A 20,864-nucleotide genomic window follows, 5' to 3' on the forward strand; every position below is an offset into this window, starting at 1 on the left:
ATGCCTATACTTTTAGAATGGCATTTTTTTAAAGTAATTAATTGCCGAACAGAAAGTTCTCACCCAGTTTAAGCACTTCAAAGGTGGAGTAAGTACCGAATCATAAAGACTACTCGGCTGCAATATTTCACCAACTTTAACTTTAATAGGTACCTCTCATGAGAGGAACTGTTAATTTTTTTCTCAAGTGGAAATTGCAACCTCTGAACTACAGCTCTCTGCCAAGTATATGCGATTCAGACTACTCAAATAGAGCATTTGAAGGACAGAAGAAGACGACACTTGATTTCCACCTACCATGGGAGCTGGAATGGAACAGAATCAGGCCTTTGAGATGATGGCTTAGAATTGCTATACGCCACCCAGGCACCAGTCTATTCCTTTATTATCACTTATCTTTTTTTTTACAACCAGTTACATTTTATCTTCATAGAGGTTCACTGCAGTAATTCACTTTTTTCCTTATATGTTGGGGAGGAAAGCCAACTAGCATGATTTAGGCTTTTTGCCAATTTACTCCATACAGCAGGGATTGTTTGCAGTATGACTGTGCATCTTCAGTCAGGCAGATATGTGGAGTGAGATGACAATTTAAACTTCCCTGGCTTTTAGAGATACACATGTGTGCATCCTAGATATTATGGGGACAGTGCAAGCATTCACATCCAAAAACTCAAGTTATATTTATTTTATTTGGATGATTACTTTGGGGGATGATGTGGGGGGGGGGGGGGGGGGGGGGGGTGGTGCTAGGGATAGAGGTGTTACCTCTTCCCATAATCCCTTGCCCACACCCCTTAAAGTTGAGGTGCTGAGACAATCACATTGGTGAATACACCTGCCATCGAGGGAGTGTAACAAAGATTCAGTAGAATGGTTCTTGGGGTGGCATGATTGCTCTTTGAGGAGAAATTGTGTCAACTAGTTTATTCCCTAGACTTTAGAAGAATGAGCTTCGATCTCATTGAAACTTACAAAATTCTTACTGGCTGCATGTTTTCCCGAACTGAAGAGTCTAGAACTAGGGGTCACCTTCTCATAATAAGGGGTAGGTGTTTTAGGACTGTGATGAAGAGAAATTTCTTCCCTCAGAGGGGGGGTGATTCTTTGGAATTCTCTACCCCAGGAAGGTTCAGGGGCTCAGTAACTGAGTTCATTCAAAACCGAGATCAGAAGTTTCTGGATATTAGAGGAATGAAGGGATATGGAGACAGTGCTGGAAAATGGGGCTGAGGTAGGAAGGTCAACTGTAATCTTGCTCAAATGCAGAATAGGCTTGAAGGCCCAATGGCCAACTTCTGCTCCCAATTCTCATGTTATTAAGAAAAAAATTAATTCCCATTAAAAGCCATCTTAATCAACACAGATAATGTAAACAATGATTAACAACAGCCTCTTTTGTCGTATTATTTGAACTAATTTGGCTTTTTTATTCCATTATATTAACTGTACCTGGACTCTCGAGACCTGTTGACACAACTTCCTCAACATTACTTCCATTCAGATTTGCTTTCATAATGCGGTCCAAGGTCACGTCCGACCAGAACACCAGTTCCTTGCTGTGGTGGAAGTCTAGAGCAATGGCATTCTCGAGGTTGTTAAGTAGGAGGGTGTATTCTGATCGGCGAGGTAGCACCTGGCGGATGTCAATCCGATTTGCAAACAGCAGCACTGGTTCTGGTCCTTTTGAGAAAAACAATTACACACAGGCAAGTTAAAGAACATGCTTCAGTTAATAAAACTTCAACTTTCCCCTGAGATTATTTACCAGCACCTTCTATAAAGTATATAGAAGGAACTTGTTCATACACAGAGAAATAGAACTCACTGTCACATGAGGGATTTTCTCTACTCTTTCAGGGGGAGTTTTACATAGTTTTGCATCTGCTACCATTTGCTTCAAGTCACCAGTTTCTTATGCACTAGTCTCCATGAATTGAATTACTCTACAGCACAGTGACTGGAAATACCAGGTTACAAGTGTCCCTTCCTCTTATGCTGTAATGTTTCAAGAGCATGGGTGTGAACAGAGCAGTTTTAATCAATCCACCTTTGAACCCATAATAATAACAGCTTACACTTAATTCATCATAGCAACCATCCCGAAATAAGAGCTCCAAACAACAAAGGGCACAAATCCAGAAGCTGAAGAGGAACTATGTGGAGCACTAAGATATAAAAGATGTTTTTCTTTTGTTAAGACTTGCTACTTAAAGCTATGAGTAACAAATAATCTGAAATAATAAAAGCACACTCACCTAGTGCTTTGCAGCCCCGCTTATCAGGTCGTAGTTCATATCCCTGAACACACCAGCACTGGAAACCTCCATCTAAGTTGGTACAACCTTGGCTGCAGTATCCATCTTCAGCACACTCATCAATGTCTGCAGAAATCAGCACAACAGTGCTTTTATTGCACCATGGGATGCCAGCAGAGAAGGCAAGTTAAGTCGGTTTGGTAAGCATCCCTTCCCTTTTTATCCTCTCCACTCTTGATTACAGAGCAACATATCACTGTAAGTGTAACATCCTTAAAGGAACGGCTGCTCTGAGGCTGTTGAGGAAATATATTAGCAGAGTTGTACAGCACAGAGACAGGCCCTTCAGCTCATGCCATTTGCCCATACGAGGTCCATTTCATTCTATGCCTTGCCTATTTAAGTGCCTAAGTGTCTTCTAGATATAGTAATTGTACCTGACTCCATCACCTCCTCTGGCAGGGAGCTCCAGATATCAACAACTCCGTGTAAAAGACTTACTCCTCCAATCCCCTTTAATACTCCTTCCTCTCACCTTAACCCTGTGCTCTCGTCCATGATACCTTTACCATGGAAGAAAACGTCACAACTTTTATATTCTATGCTCTGACTTATGAAGGCAAGCATGCCACATGCCTTCTTCACCACCATATCTACCCGTGTTGCCACTTTCAAGGAACTATGGACTTGAGCCCCAAGGTCCCACTGTTCATCAACATTCCTTAGCACCCTACCATTTACTGTAAATGTCCTACCCCTCTGTGACTGCCCAAAATGCATCACCTCACACTTGTTGGGATTAAATTCCATTTGCCAACTCTCCACCCAACTTTCCATCTGATCTATATCCTGCTGCAGTCTTCACTATCCACAACACCAGCAACTTACTCTCACAGGAAGGACTTTAACTTCTCAAGTGACCAAGAGGCCTTTGTAGTGGGTGGGATTGGAGGATGATCAGCTTATAACAAAACATATGGAAATATCGTACACATTGCTGTTGAGTTAATTTACCTCTGTTGTTTTTCTCTTCACAGATGCAATCTGACCTGCTGAATATTCCTAGCATTCACTTTAAGTTCACATTTACAGCAATTGTTGTCTTCTGCATTTCATCGTTCCAGAATGACTGTTACCCCCTATTGCCTGCACTCATTTCCCTCAATTGATAGATTAGATGTGATAAACAAATATCTATCGCACTCTCTTGGATTGCTTTAACAGCATATGCGTCATCTGGACAACCTTGCTTTCCATCCAACACAGATATTCCGTGTTCTGTCCACCTACTCCCTTCCTCTCTGCAACTTAAAACACACTTCTTTTCTCACTTTTTCCAATTCTTATGAAAGATCAATGCCCTGAAACGTTAACATTTTTCTCTCTCCATAGACACTGTCTGACCTGCTGAGGATCTTCTACATTTTCTGATTTTATTTGAAACCTCGGAGATTATTCATTTATCAGCCACCAATACTTGTAATAACAAGCATGAACTGCATACAGTACCCCATCCGGTAATATTCCATATGCTTTAAAACAGGTAAAGAAAGTGTGTTCAGTTCAATTCATGTTCATAGGACAATCATTCACATTGTCATTCAGCAAGCATTCTGAGCTCAGATGTGGCATAGCACAGCTGGAGTTCGGCTCCTCCACACTGACACAAAAATGGCCTTTAGCCAAAACCTAGCAACACACATCTACACACAGTGAGTTTTATTCCATATGAAAACCAACCATCATTGTGGGTTTTTTTTCTCCCCCCTAAGTGAAACCAAATGCAAAACAATACCAAATTCAGGTCAAGCAATCTCAAACTGCAGGACCAAACCAACATTTTCATTTTTATGTAGTGTGGTTGTCGCTGACAAGGCTGCCATTTATTGCCCGCCTCGAATGGCCTTTGAGAAGATGGAGGGGAGCTGCTTCCTGAACTGCTGCAGTGCTAACACTGGATTAATTTCACTTCACGGGACATCTTTACAACCAGTGATGCATTGGCCTCACCAAGTCATAGAGTTGTACAGCATAAAAAGGGCCCTGGGGCCCCCTTCATCCATGTCGACCTTATCGCCCATCTACACTAATCCTGCTAGGTCTGTATCCTTCTATGCCTTGCCTATTTAAGTGCCTGTCTAAATGTCTCTTAAATGAGGCATTTGTATCTGACTTCACCACCTCCCCGGCAGTGAGTTCTACATATCAACTCTGTGTAAAAAAAAATTTTCCCCTCAAACTCCTTCCTATACTCACCTTAAACCCATACCCTCTTGTTTTTGATACCACTATCCTACACACACACACACACACACACACACACACACACACACACACACACAGATATATATATTATATATCACCTTCAGCCTACTTTGCTCCAGGGAAACAAACCCAGCCCATTCAATCTCTCCCCATAAATCCTTCAATCCAGACAACATCCTAGTAACCTCCTCTACACTTTCTCCAGTACTGAGACATCCTTCCTATAGAATGGCGGCCAGAACTGTACGTAACACACAAAGTGTGGTCTGACCAGTATTTTGTAAAGTTGCTACATAACATCCCAACTCTTATATTCTATGTCCCGACCTATGAAGGCATGCCTTCTTCACCTCCCTATCTACCTGTGTTGCCACTTTCAGGGAACTATGGACTTGAACCGTAAGGTCCCTCTGATCATCAACATTCGTTAGTGCCCTACTATTTACAACCAGCAGTGCATCCCCTCCAGGTCATCCTTTCTTTCTCCTAATGTATCCTTAGACAGCCTTTCTCTCTATCCACCAACTTTCACATCATCTGCAAACTTTCCATTTTTACCGCACTTCTTACTAGGGCTCACTGGAAAATCAGACATATGGCAAGCAACCGAGCAAATCCACAAAAGCCAACCAGTGATTCTTCATCTGGAGAGAAGAGGGTTGACTTTGGCAGAGTGTAGTGGCGAGATGATGTTCTGAATTCCCAGATATACAATCATGTGCATAAAAGCACTTGTATGCATTATGTCTGGAGACCTTTCCCATCCTTTCCCCACCTCTCACCCTACAGAGCATCCGTTGTTACTAGTATTTAAACTGAAGCTTATTGGGTAAGAACAGATCAGTTCTTACAGATCCAGATAGCCTGACAGCACATGTCAGAAGCAGTTGCTCCCATAATACAATGACACCCTTTACTCTGCACAATGCAGTTTGCTGCTCTATAGTTCACCAGTTTCTGCTTCACTATCTTGCTGAGTTGTACAAACAATAGGATAATGTTTGCCTCAGAGACTTCAGATCAGATCTTTATTAGTCACATGCACATCGAAACACACAGTGAAATACATCTTTTGCGTAGAGTGTTCAGGGGGCAGCCCACAACTGTCGCCACACTTGCGGCACTAACATAGCATGGCCACAACTTCCTAACCTGTACATCTTTGGAACGTGGGAATAAACTGGAGCAACTGGAAGACACCCATGCAGACAACCCGGGTCGCTGGCACTGTAAAGCATTACGCTAACCGCTACACTACTGTGCTTGCTTAGTACCTCATCTGGGGACAATTCCAGGAAAATTAGGACATAGGGCCACATGAGTGACCAACAGTTCAAGCTCAAGTCACCCAACGTTGGTCATGTTTGTAAATTACAGAGTAAATTATCTGCAGAGTTCCCAGATGCTCAAAATATGCAAGGACAAGAAGTCACACTGAAAATGAAGGCAAGTTGTCAAAATGAAGACTTACCAATCTTTTGATTATTTTTACCGTGGTGAAAATATTCTGAAGATCAAAAATAAGTGAATGCAGATCTTACTAAAGGTGAATGTGAGCACTTAAGTTGGGAGATCTATCTTCTTGGTATTTAGAGTTTTTTGATATCTGACACTCCATTTCACACATTTCCCAGCAGTGTGGGTCCAACTATGAGTCTATCATTCAAGCCCATACTTGCTTCTCCTGAAACAAGTAGAACTCCAGTAGTGGAAAAGAACAATGATTCTACAATCCTTCAATTCTGCTTCTCACAGCATGACTGATTCTGACAGTCTCCAGTTGTGTGGACCTGAGCGGTTAATAGTGCCAACATTTCTTGTCCAGTGAAATGCCTGCTCATTTTAATGATATCCCAACAAGCAAATTAAAAAGCTGAACGTTCATTGAATAAACAGGTAGCCAGAACTCTGGCTCCTTTTTCTTTTAAATGTACATGAATTAACTTTCCACTAATCAAAGACTGCCACTTGAACTTGAACCAGAGGAACTTTATGCTAAAAAGAAAAGTAAATTGGTGAGCAACAAAACTGATGTGATCAAGTGTCCTTTGTGAATTGGTGCTTTGGAGACCATACTGATGATTCATTGTCTGGATCATCAGTATGGTTTGCTTAACTCCAGTTCAACCCAATGAACTAGACAGCTCAACACTTTTGTCCTGTTTAACTTGCTAAAGAAACATAGTGTACTTATCATGGACCCAGCCGCTCCGCTTTGATTTTCCTTTGATCTGAGCCATTAGGTTTTTACAACCCATTGTGTGTTTTGTTTAATTGGGGCATGTGATGACATGTGGCGTCCGACTGACTGTCATTATCAATTTCCCATTTCTCTGTTATTATAAGATAACAGGAGTACAGTGAAACAAAAACAGAAAATGCTGGAAACACTCAGCAGGTCAGGAAGCATCTGTGGAAAGAGAAACAGTCACGGTTTAAAGTCTGAGACCCTTCTTCAGAAATGGGAAAGACAGAAATGCAAGTTAGTTTTCAGTAGAAGAGAGGGTGGGGGAAGGGTGGGTAAAACAATGTGAGTGTATGTGAGGAGGACAGTGAAGTAGACTTCATCACATTATCTGCCACAGTGCAAATCCAACACAAAATCAGGAAGACCTTAACAAAAAAGGAAAAATATGAAGCAGTCACATTTGCAGAGATAATAGTGCATGTAATGCTTGTAAAGTGAATCCTTTGTTCTATTATATGAACTTGTCAGCCCCTGAATCTGGTGTGGTTCACTGTCAAGAAAATTCTGAATTCTTGATTAACTAGTAGACAAGTGTTATGAATAGAGGTTCCTACCTTGGCACAATTTTCCATTCTCTAGTAATCGGTAGCCCGTGTGACAAGTGCATTGGACAATGCCTCGAACCTGCTGACATTTATGCGCACATCCACCATTGTTCACATTGCAGCTTTCCTCCTCAGATCGTTCACCTAATTTAAATCACATGGTTGGTTCTCGTGCATCATAACTTCAATACTGTGCCATGTGGCAAACAGTGTTGGCATCATGCATCACAACCCATCTGTAATCAATTATTACACACGTTTCTACTCTAAAGCTGAATTCGTTGAGTGAATAGCAAATTCCACGGGAGAATGGGGCAAAACGTCAACTGGTGCCAACACTCCCTGATCTCCTCGCAGCATGCTCCACTAGCAGAGGACAAGACTCTTGTCCATCCTCCTGTCCAGAGAATTGTCCGTGAAAACAAGCAGAAAAAAGCAGCAATCAATGCAAACAAACAGCAATCAAATATTTATCTTGGTAAAACTATCTGATTTTATTTACTTTTTGCTGATAACGGAGTCCCATCCCAAGCACAGAGATAAAGAGAGATTATGACAGATGAAACTGTAGTCAGTATAAAATGAATTTTATAGAATTTCAAAAATATGTTGAGGGCATTTGCTGAATGCGTGGATATTAGGTTCAAACTTACGACAGTTCTGGTGTGGGTTTTCGTCACTACCATCTTCGCAATCATTTGCCCCATTGCAGACTTTACGTTGACCAATGCAACGTCCATTGCCACATGTGAACTGATCTGGAGCACACTGTGGGATTTCTATGACAAAAGAGCAGGAATTAAACCATACAGAGTAACCCTCTGATTTTTACATGGAGCTCTACCAGAAAATTAGGATATCCGACTTGTAATTTGCTGAACTTTTATTTAAAATGATTGGAAAATCATGCAGTTTTTTTTTGGCCAAATTTGTGCTGAGAGTACTCCACTGGAATCATAAAATGTCAGGACTGTCCCCTAAGGTTCATTGCAAATATCAAAATGACTAACCTCAAAGCAGCTAAAGCTATCTGCTTCAGATTTTACTTGTACTTCCCACAGAAGGCTGACCTTTACAACTGTAATCACCATCCTGGTAATGTAGATGATGACCTAGAGTGATGAACTGATGTGTGTATACATAATCAGAGCCTTACATATCAGTTGTGTATATCAGCTATTGACTCTCGCCCCAGGGCTACAACAGGAGCACCCACATCGTGGCTCTGGAATTCTCTCTGACTGCCAATCCTGCTGTCACCATTCGACAAGTAATCCATTATCTGGCAACTGCCAATGGAAGGATCCACGCCATGAATGGATGGACACAAGAGAAAGAAAATAACATGCCCAAGGCATTTTCAATGACTGACCAGGCAATATGTGGCAGAGAGCTTTACAATTAGGGAGTTATCAATTGTCCACAGTGGTGCAGCTAATAGAGCTGCTACCTCATGGCTCCAGTGATCCAGGTTCAATCCTGACCTCCAGTGTTGTCGAAGTGGAGTTTGCACATTTTCCTTATAATCATGAGAATTTCTTCCAGGTGCTCTGGTTTTCTCCACATCCTGAAGACGTACAGGTTGGTAAGCTAGCTGACTACAGTAGATTTAGTATGTAGGTGAGTGGTACAATTGGGGGGTAGTTAAGGGGAACATTGGGATAAAAAAATGAGATTAGTGCATGATTAGTGTAAAAGGGGGTTTGATAATTTGGCTTGGCCTCAGTTTCTGTGCCGTATGACCATGTCCAGGCACCCTAAGCTGGAAGATTGGCTACAATAATGACTGGCTCTCTACTGCTACTTTTGGTTTCCAATTCAGGTTACATCAAAGTCACCTGGAAAGTCTTTTTCTCACCTGTTTTCTCACAGTCTTCTTCATCACTGTTGTCAGAGCAATCATCCTCTCTATCACATCGCCATGACAAGCGTATACAGCGGCCTGTTTTGCAGCGGAACTGGTCTGCCGTACACTGCGAGGCAGCTGCCCAGGAACAAAACACAACATGCTTAGTTAAAGTGCTAGTAAAATAATATTCACTCTGTAACTGGTCACTCAGGAAAATTGTTTCTCATAAACTTTTTCTTTGAAGAAAGTGATTTAATAAACTTACTGCAGTTTTTCTCATCAGACTGATCGTCACAGTCAAAATCACCATCACATCTCCAGCCAGCATTAATGCAGAGCCCACTGTTACAGAGGAACTCACCCGACCGACAGGGGTGATGAGAGGCTATGAAAAATAACCAAAACAAAGTTGTACTTGTCAGGAGGTAGAAGCTTCCATTTTAAAATAACATTCCCTGAGCAGCAGGCCTGTAATGGACTTTTTCTTCTATCCCCTCCCAACAATATTTTTGGAAAATAATTTTAATGAGATTATAATCAGATTATTTGATGAGTATGAAATTGAAGTCTCCTGTTTTACATTTGCAATGTTAATTGTGGGATGATATTGCTGGAGCATGCTTTTAGAAAAAAAATCATCATATCGAGCATGTCCAGCTGGTATGTTCGGATGTATTTCTGTGTGTCTGTCACTAGAGGCTCACAGTGAGCAATATAAAGGTTAAAATGAAACTGATACTCATTTTAACTTATCCCATCAGTTTGATTGCTTCCACATGCACTTTCTGAAGGTTGTTACCAAACAGAGGCTGGCTGTTAAAAGTTCTTTCTGTCTTGGCATATCCTACTTATCCAACAAATTCTACTTACCCAAAAAAATTGTTAAATCACCGTTCACACTAAATTTTGTCAGAATCTAGAATTTTATGGCATCCTCTGCTCATTAAGAAATAAAGCTGCCACATTTACAAGATCCAGTGTTAGGATCTTAGCCTGATAACAACTACTAACATCTAGTATAACATCATTGCCTGTTGCCTTGCTGCACTTCTTCTCTACTTCACCTCAAGGTAAAACTCCTTGAGCAGTGTTAGCTTTCGGGTATCACAAAGGCATGCCAGTGGATCTATTTTGTTGGAAGTTTGAGGAAATTCAGTATGTCACCAAAGACCCTTACAAATTTCTACAGATATACAATGAAGAGCATTCTGATTGATTGCATCACAGCCTGGTATGGAGGCTCCATGCATAGGATCACAAGAGGCTGCAGAGGGTTGTAGACTCAGCCAGCTCCATCACGGACATAACCCTCCCCACCATCGAGGACATCTTCAAGAGGTGGTGCCTCAAGAAGGCAGCATCCATCACTGAAGACCCTCACCATCCGCGACATGCCCTCTTCTCATTACTACCATCGGGGAGGAGGTACAGGAGCCTGAAGACCCACACTCAATGATTCAGAAACAGCTTCTTCCCGTCCACCATCAGATTTCTGAACAGTCCATGAACCCAACCTCGTTATTCCTCTTTATTTCTTTCCACTGTACTGCTGCCGGAAAACAGCAAATTTCATGTCACCTAAGTCAGTGATAATAAATCTGATTTTGAATAAATATTATTCACATCAAACTTCGCATTGGGTACCAGTGAGCTCTTCTATTGAGATCACAGCTAAGCAGAACCTATGGACTATTTCCACTGATACACAATTCAAGCATCAGTAATCAAGCAAATACTTCCCCCATAAATTGTATCATAACTACGAACACTCTGGTTAAGTCAACTAAGCACATTAGAAGGAAACAGTGTGTCTCATGCAATATTTATTCTTCCCCCATAGACACAAGCTCCTGGGACTTTCACCATCCCAAGGAAGGCTCAATTTTACTCAATACACTTTTAAATTGTCTCAGTTCTTTCATATAGAATTACATTTAAGAGCAATATTGCCTCTTAATATAGCATCTATTTTGCAAGTAGCAAAAGCTCATAATTGACCAATTAATCTATTTTTGGTTATAAACGTAGTTGGCCAATTCCTGCTCTTTTCAAAGTGCACACCAGCCTGACTTGTAAATAGTCTTACTGGGTTGTATTTTCCTACACACACTGATGTTAGACCAAATTTGATGTTTATCAAATTTTTGATTGGCACCCTACTTGATTGTAAATTTGCCACCTTAACCTTCCCCATACTCCAGGTCCTTCCATTGTATTCAACATAATTGGCATCCTCCCTCTGGGTTGTAGCCTGCATTTTCTTCTTCATTTTCCCATTTCAGTAATGGGCTTCTCCTGCAAAGTTTAAATCCACATTTAAACACTGCTACTCCTCAAAGACATAATAAATGGGTACAGAGTCAATATAAACCATGGGTGGTTGTATTGAGAACGGCTATTCACTTCTCCTGGTCAGGGCAATATACACAAACAAAACTCTGTATAATTCCAATCTCAATCCTGAAGCAGGCACGGTAGTGTAGTGATTAGCGTAACACTTTACGGCACCAGTGATCTGGGTTTAAATCTCGCCACTGTCTGTAAGGAGTTTGCACGTTCTCCCCGTGCCTGTGTTGGTTTCCTCCTGGTGCTCCGGATTCCTCCCATGTTCCAAAGGGTTAGGAGCTGTGGGGGTATGCTATGTTGGCACCGGAAGCGTGGCAACACTTGCAGGTTGCCCCCAGAGCACTACGCAAAAAGATGTATTTCACTGTGTGTTTCGATGTACATGTGACTAATAAAGATATCTTATCTTATAATTCCACTCTGCTGCCTGCCCAAGTGAAATCCAGCATATTCAGGCATTTTTTTTACAGCTGATTATTGGAATTGTCTTGTTCAGTTCCCTTCAAAACCACAATACACCTTATGCTGACTGTACCCCCTACAATGTTACTCACAAAGGTTGCAGAGTAGATTTACAATGTCTGTACTCTCTTCAGTTTGAAGAAAGCCTCTGACACCTCACTACCCCCTCCCCCTTCCATCAAGATTTCTTTCTCCTGTCTCCACATCATTGGCTTCATCCTTCTGCATCTTACCACACTGTCACTGAAATTCTGATCCATGCTTGTGTTATCTCAGGGACTGAATTACAACAGCTTGGTCAGACCCTCATTCTCTCTGACTCAAATTCTACACTTGTCCACATCCCTGTTATTCATATCCTCTCTCTTCACCGATTGTGGTCGACAACTACACCAGGTTCAAAAATCCTTGTATGCACTTACAAATGCTTGTACTGGCTCCAAAATTAGCCTAATGCTTCAGCTAATGGCATGCAATCATCAGATTCCTGTGCGTTTCCCACTCTCCAATCACTTACATCGGCACCAACCTTGACTGCACTCTCTGCAACACTTTTTATCAGCTTTTTAATTATGCTCTCATTTTTTTCAATTTTAAAAGCCTCCCCAAATTTTTTTAATGCCTGTGTATGTTTCTTTTTTTTTATATAAATTCTTTTAAAAACACTCAGCCCATATTCTCAAGGGTTAAAGGCTTGATATGTTTTATTACATTCTAATTGCTATACAAAAAACAGTTAACATTTGTTTTGTCACAGTGGTCAGCTTATTTACTCAAAATATTTGTGACATCATATTAGTCTCCAGATCTTTTCCTGTACAGTAAAGAAGAATACCTTTGTCAGAAGACATAACATAAAAAGTGACAGAAAATCAAAAAAACAACAGATACTGGAAGACTGAAATAAAATAGAAAGTTTTGGAAATACTCTACAGGTAAGGCTTTCTATGGAAAGAGAAACAGAGTTTCTGTTTATTTATGACACAATATAAACTATGAGAATGGCCAGTCACTTCCCCTGGCCAGTGACTCTGAAAAATTCTCGGTTTCTTAAAAATAACTACTGGAATGTACAGAAAAAACAATTTGTCACCGATTGAAGTTTAACATTTGCTTTTGGGAAGTTACAGAGAGCAGGAATATTTATTACCTAAGTAATAGTAGACCATGGGGTTTGCCAAAACATTTGTGGTGGTATCTTTTGCAAAGTGAAATCTGACTCTACCATATTGCTGCATTATTTCATGAATTTATTATGCTTGTTTAATTATAATAGCGAACAATTAAGCCTTTCAACACAGAAACACGTTGAATACCTGAGAAATAAAGATGTTTTCTATCACTAATCTTCAAAGTGGTTGCTAGCTGGTGATTAAAACTGAGTGAAATCACTAGATGTTGAATTTGCTTCTATTTATACAGATGATATAGAGATGTGGGATTGGGCTGAATGGCAGAAATACAACTGAGGAGTCAGATCATGTATCTTGAGATCAAAGATCACACAAATCAAAGATAATCAAATCTCCAAGGTTGATTCTCACAAAATGAACTCTATAATCTTTGTTTTGAGCACTATCTACATTATTTTTTTAAATCATAAAAGAGAACTTGGCATCAGAGCTTTCTTGCTTGTGCTCACATATTAAGTATCTTCAGAGAAATGTTCAGATACAGCTGCCAAATATCACTGTGGCTTATAATCTGTGGTGCGGATGTGAATCATGTGACAGGATTTTACTGGGAACAAAGTATGTGCTTTCCTCACATGATTAAAGGGACAGCTTTATCTTTAAAAATAGTATCGTGCCTTCGCAGGAGAACTACTGCACCGTGTGTGGAATATCTGAATGAATTGATGTCAATTGCTCAGTCGAATGGCTATTGCACAGTTGAGGTGCTGAGAATGAACAGCAATAGGGAGAAAATTGAAGGGTATGTTGTGTGGTGTGGCTGGTAGGATTAGTATGCAAGAAAGCACAAATGTGTGCGGTATAATTCATCCATGATGTAATGGATACTGGCACCAAAGGTGACACACATTTAAGTTTAAGAGGTATGTATGTTGAATATACTGAATAGAAACATAATGAAATCTGGTACCTGCTTTAACAGCCATTCCACACTAGGGGAATAAAGCATTACCTCAGTTTGTAGACCACATGCAGCCCACAAGTTAAAGTCAGGTTTTATTATTTTATAATTACCTCAAAATGTCTGGGCAAGTGTTTCACATTACTTGCATCTTTCTTGTTACCATAATAGACTCCACTGCAAGATTATGTTACTAATCACCATCTCTCACTGAAATTGCTCTGTGTGGTTCAACACTCCAATTTTAAACAGTCGCTGCATGTTTCAGTCTACTGCAGCCTACATTACAGGAAAAAGAAAATTATTGACTATGGTAAACTATAAATCAAGTTAAGCAGAATAAGCTCTGCTTCTTACATTGTCAACTAATTCTTCAAATTTAAACTAACAGCTGTTATTTTCATTTATATTGACCACATTATCAGAAAAGGGTCTCTCTCCTGCAGAAACTGAGATTTTAATGTTTAAATTAATACTCAGATGGAATCTTCAACTCTCATTCAACATCATGACATGTGTATAGGACATATAGGATAACCAAAGCAATCTTGATGCATACTTTGGGGCTCCATGGTTTCCAACAACTTTTGTTACTCGGTTCCCATAAGTTCGTGATCTAAATGTGTTCTCATCTTGAGGACATTAAATGTACCTTAACAATCTTGCTTTAAAAGGAGCACAGGAGAGATGTGGAGAAACAACACTGCAACCACAATTCTCCAGTATTCATTCCCAAGAATGAGTGTGGCACTATGAAATCATAGCCTACAATTTATGCTAAAACAAGGCAATTTGTAACACTGTGACCTGATTAGTGCCACCCTGCAGAGCGCTGACTTGTTAGTACTCATGATCCTGGAGTCCAAATACTCACAGGTACATGCCCCATTGTACTTTAATAAAAGACATAAACTATAGGCTATGATTTCATAGTGCCACACTCATTCTTGGGAATGAACATTGGACAATTGTGGTTGCAGTGTTGTTCACTCCAGCTGCAAGCTGAGCACTGTTGTGTGGGAACTTGGGTTTGTGTTGAGTGGACCAGGCTGAGAGTGTGGCCAATGAGATTTGGGACTCAAGGTTGCACCATAGCCAGCAGAGTGAGTGTGGGCTATTGCTGGGCAGCAGCAACTTCAAGTGTTGCAGACCATTCACATCCTATAATCCCTCTAATCACCTACTGTTGGATGTGATGGAAGCTGCTGTCTCTCCTCTTTGTCTGAGGAAACGGCTCTCTCCAACCCAGAGATTTCACTGTGGTAACCAGCTCAATGTCCAACAAATATCACGGAGTGCAGATATTCATACCTGGTTCCTGGAACTGCAGTGCTTTCATTGATGTATCATTTTACACATACTGATGTAGATCTGATTCCATTTATGCTCTTGTTCCTGAGAATGCATTTTGACGCTAAGCTAGGTAGCAATGTTCTTCTGGCAAATGGTGAGAATTCACTTGTGAAACACATTGAGTGTAACAGCTTTCCTTCTTAAGAGAATAACTTCCACTTTGTTTTCCTTTGAGTTTACGTCCCTTAGAGTCCTGTATGCCTGGTGTTCTTCTCGAACAGGAGGATAATAGGAGGACATCAACATCTCAAAGGATCTATCCTGGGCCCAACACATTGATACAATCACAAAGAAGGCACGTCAGCGGCTCTACTTCATTAGGAGTTTGAGGAAATTGAGTCTGTCACCAAAGGCGCTGACAAATTTCTATAGACGTATGGTGGAGAGCATCCTGACTGGTTGCATCACAGCCTGGTATGGAGCCTCCAATGCACAGGATTGCAAGAGGCTGTAGAGGGTTTTAGAGTCAGCCAGCTCCATCACAGGCACAACTCTCCCCACCATCGAGGACATCTTCAAGAGGTGGTGCCTCAAGGAGGCAGCATCTATCATAAAAAACACTCACCATCTGGGACACACCCACTTCTCGTTACTTCCATCAGGAAGGAGGTACAGGAGCCTGAAGACCTAAACTCAACGTTTCAGGAACAGCTTCTACCCCTCCACCATCAGATTCCTGAATGATCCATGAACCCATGAACACTACCTCATTATTCCTTTTTTTTGCATATTTATTTATTTTTGTAATTTATAGATTTTATGCCTTTGCATTGTACTGCTGCTGCAAAACAACAAATTTCACATCATATGTCAGTGATAATAAATCTGATTCTGATTGATATCAATGCAGAGCATCTCTCCAGCTGCCTTCATATTAAACCTCTCACCTACCCACCAGGTCACCTTCCAATGGTGGAAATTTACATTCCTTCCTCAATTAAAACAGCCAGCCAGACATATTTGTCCTTCAAGTGGAAGCTTGATCATGGAAATTGGTTGAGCCTTTTTTCCATTGTTCTGATTGAAAACAATGCACATATTCTACACTTGTGACCTTTGTGGGTCACATTAACTAGTATTAGCAGATATTTCAGGTTAGAAAATAGATAAATAGTCATCCGAGTATGCTTTAGAGCAACTGAGAAAATCTAAACAGTGATTTCAGAACTTTCATTGAGCCTATATTGTTCTGTTTTGGAGAAAGTAACTGTTTACAATCTGAAACACCAAAGCTTAAAAATCAGACATTTCATGTTTGTGATTCACCTTTGCCTGAAATTACACCTCACAGCACATTTCTCCAGCCATGAGCAATGAATATGCGAGAAAGCAATCTTCAGGCTTTTAGTTCCGTATTACTTATGTTCGGAATGTGGGAATGAAGTGCCAGAAAAGGGAACAAAACAGAGAATGATATGATCATATGATGCACCAAAGGAAGTGGAAAAATTAAACATAGCATGACGTGGCAAAAGAACAAACTGCTGTAAGAGCTCAGCGGGTCAAAGAGCATTATGTGGAGGTAAAGGGATGGTCAACATTTCGAGTCAAGCCCCTGCGTCACAATAGAGCAAGTTTGAGGGGTTTGTAAGGATGTATTTTGAAATCATGTGAAAATACACCTAACTGGCAACCATTGACAAAGTTACTGGTCACTTGAGACAAAAAAAGTTCACATCTATCATGTTCACGCACATGTTTTAAAACTATTTTGAGGTGATGTTCAACCAAAAATGACAAGGTGTTCTTCACTACTCCCATGACACTCTCCAGATAGCTATCACATAAGCTTTCCCCACAATTAGTGTGAATAAGGAGTTAAACTTATTCTGAAGTAATAGGCCATCATCCCATAGCAAAAATTTCCTTCTGCTTGTAACCTTCTGATAACTTTAGTTTAACAATAATGATGTAATAGTCACTAACCACAATCCGATTCATCAGACCAATCTCCACAATCATCGTCACCGTCACAGTGGTATATGTCAAGAATGCAACGCCCATAAGCACATTGAAATTCCTCCATACTGCAGTTGGTAACAGGAACTTCGGCAGCTAGAAAAATAAAGGATGAAAGGCAATCTTAATTAGGTATGACGTTATCTGAAAATGTCATTTGTCTTATTACCTAGTCTCTTTATTCAGATCATTCTGGAACTTCATATCAACCATTCTATCAATTTGAATTGATATACTGTCCCTTGCCACAAGTAAGCAGTGCCCAATCAGGTTTATAGATGGATTGCTATGTGGAAATGATGGTAATATTGAATCATTACAATTGCTGTATGAATCATTTTGACAATGTTCATTCTGCTATAATTCTCAGAGTATTAACCAGTACTACTGATGCTCATGTTTAGTGGAGGAATTAAGAGGAGATAAGTTTTGCAAATGTAAATGAACAAGTATAATTCTGCCAGGAAGAAACTGGTGAATAACAACAGCAATCAAGTGATTTTAACCATACAACCTATTAAATAGTTTTTCTTGACAGCAGAATACCAATTTTCACTTAATATTAAATTGTTGGGGTAAAAAACAAAAATTGGTTTTCTTTATATTGTACACACAAATAAGATCCTTCAGTCAATGAGAAGGTAGTGAGATTTCTATGCATGGCAACCTCATCACTTTAACTTAAAAGAGGTACAGCTATCTCACAGCCAGACAGATTTTCAGGATATGTCCCAATACATTAGCTGGCTCCATGATTTGCAGCACTGGAGGGCCAAATACTCTAACCTGCCTCAAATTGGTCACCGTTAACAGAAGACTGGAGAAATGTATTGCAAATTAATGCTCCAAAGATGCAAAGTGCAATCAAAGTTGTTGAAGTGACTGCAGTGTAAAACAATTCTTGATGTGCATCCAATATAAAGCCTTCACATATTCAGCATCGTCCAATTTGAAAAAATGCTGGAAATTTACTTCTAAATTTTAATTTTCATAAGTCAAATAACTTTAGAAAAAAATAATTTGTTTCTACATGGATTACTGAAGAATTTGGATGCTTTATTCATTAATCTGCTGATTCACGGGAAGTGACTTTAGTAGGACTTACTTATTTTTCAGATCTAAAGTTATGAAACCAGGCCGATTAAGTGTCAATTGAAAATGAGTGACAATATTTACACAGAAACCTGACCATGAGTATGCCAATTAATTCACCTTCTGTGGCAGACAGTAGCTACTAAATTTTATGGTTTTGTGTATGTGCCAGATGTCAAGCAATTCCAGTATTGATGACATCCTATTATAGGATAAATACTGACATAATATCATGGATAAGTTTATGAACCTTCTTGCATTTTTCTCATTTTTATGTTTACTAGTTTCATTTGTTCTAAATGAGACAATAACTTTTTGTAAGCAGTACTGTTTTTTTTTAACAGATTTAAGTGTCTTATGAAAAATGTTGTTATGGCCAATAATAGGTTGAAAATAATTTCTGGGTGTTGGTTTCTGCTTGAGCTTACAATTATGGGGTTTACTGACAGCTTGTGGTGGATGCCAAATATTTCACAGCATATGTCGTTATTCATAAACAACCCACCCCTGCCCCAGGATGATTTTAAACACCAGCAAAACCTCAACAGATCAAAGTTACTGAAAACATGCAAATAACCTGACATATTCTCAAACTATAGCTTTAATCTTGTTGGCCCACAAAGGAAATCACATAACCTACACTGCACAGAATCATAACACTCTGAAAACAAAAATGAATTGATTCATTTTGAAGCAAGTTATTCTAGTTAGAGTTTGAATTGAGGATTACATATATTGTCATTGATAAGATTCCCCACCAATCTTCCTTGCAGGTATCATCCATAAGCAGATTTGACAGATGGCCAAAAGTGAGAAGCAGTGTAATTTAAATTTTTTGAAATTTTGAAAGAAAAAGATCCCCCATGAACCATTTTCAAACACAACCATAATTGACAGCTGTGTTTTATCAAAAGGAATGCATAAAATGCAGCTCTAATGAAAACAGTTATTGACCTGCGCATTTCCAACATTTCAGTCCTTACGCATACCACCTGCATGCTGTAAAAGAGAATATTTGGCATTTTCCCCTTTGATATAAGAGCTTTGAACTTATCTGCTGTCAACTATTGTATTGATGCTCGTCGAGCTATTGATGAAAACTGTGCACAAAGGTTTAACCACTTCTAGTCATTTTTAAAGGCACCACGTCTCTCCTATAAAAGACAGTGGCCAGAAGTTGTCCCCAGAATGGTGGTCAGACCAAAATGTTTAACTATGTGCTGTGGCAAGCCAGATTTTCAAGGATCAAGGCAGTGCAGAGAAAGGTTCTACCAAATCTTTTCTATTTATCTGGAATTTCAATAATAAGATCATAATTCCTCCCACTCTTTATTCAGAATAATACAATATACCATGTTATTACATTTCTCTTTCAATTTAGCAATTGGTTTCTCCAAATGGCAGAAAGGGGAGAGGGGAAACCAATTATATTAACAGACAAAATGATGATGATAAATCATCTACCAAAACTTTTCAGCCTGCAGTGTCAATGGACAGATTTGACCTGTAAAAATTTTCCAAAGCTCTCTCTCTCTCTCTCCAGTATTTCATATATATGTGTGTATATATATATATATATATATATATATATATACACACACATATATATACATACATACACACACATACATACACACACACACACAGTTATCCAGTATAGCTCTCTCCTCTATCTATTATTTTGATTCCACCTTGGTTCCTTCCCTCTCAAGAGAAAAGAAATGGAAAACCATGACTACACCTGCAGTTACGTAAACCAGGACAATGGAATGAAAAAGACAGCGTGTAAAAAAAGAATAAAATGAAAGGGAGAAAAAAATGGGGCAGCGACAATCACTTTACAAAGAATCAATACCGTGTCTTTACACCTATATGGACTGCTCAAACAATTCTAGAAACACTGGTGTGTACCACTAATACATGAATGGCTCTCTTTTTACAGTAAAGAAAGTGGGAGTTAGTTTTCACTGGCTACCCTTGTGACACTCAAATGCATACAAGGAAGTGCTGACTGACTTGCCACTGCCTGATACTAAATGATTTAAAGTTAATGATGGGATCATTAGTATTTGTTAATCATTAAAATATGAGCAATAGTGCAGAGGACTCCCAGGGTTTTTGTTTCCTGCAGCAGAGCTTTTTAAAACCTGTCTATGCTCACCCTTCCCAGTGAATACCACCTCATTGGTACATCACTGCAAGAGCTTCTTCCTGGAGATGCAAGTCCATAAGTGATAAAGATCAATGGCTCACAAAGCTGCATCAACAATAACAGATCAAACTTGCATTTATCTTTCACCACCTCAGAATGTTTAATGCATCTTATAGCCAATAAATATTTCTAAAGCACAGTCACAGTTGGGAACATGACACCCATAAACACATAGGAAAGT

General features: G+C 39.7%; 1 protein-coding gene across 4 annotated transcripts in view; it reads right to left on the reverse strand.

The window, feature by feature from the left end:
• Positions 1 to 20,864, reverse strand: part of lrp4 (low density lipoprotein receptor-related protein 4) — a 341,005-nt gene that overhangs the window by 76,599 nt on the left and 243,542 nt on the right. For all 4 annotated transcript variants that reach the window (XM_052029316.1, XM_052029315.1, XM_052029314.1 and 1 more), the window contains exons 6-12: positions 17,347 to 17,475; positions 9,431 to 9,550; positions 9,175 to 9,300; positions 7,970 to 8,095; positions 7,326 to 7,460; positions 2,259 to 2,384; positions 1,453 to 1,683 (exon numbers count right to left, since the gene is read on the reverse strand). In XM_052029316.1, coding sequence (XP_051885276.1) covers positions 1,453 to 1,683; positions 2,259 to 2,384; positions 7,326 to 7,460; positions 7,970 to 8,095; positions 9,175 to 9,300; positions 9,431 to 9,550; positions 17,347 to 17,475 — 993 coding nt within the window. The remainder of the gene's footprint in view (positions 1 to 1,452; positions 1,684 to 2,258; positions 2,385 to 7,325; positions 7,461 to 7,969; positions 8,096 to 9,174; positions 9,301 to 9,430; positions 9,551 to 17,346; positions 17,476 to 20,864) is intronic.

Source organism: Pristis pectinata, chromosome 14 (assembly GCF_009764475.1).
Source record: "Pristis pectinata isolate sPriPec2 chromosome 14, sPriPec2.1.pri, whole genome shotgun sequence".
NCBI lineage: Eukaryota > Metazoa > Chordata > Chondrichthyes > Rhinopristiformes > Pristidae > Pristis > Pristis pectinata.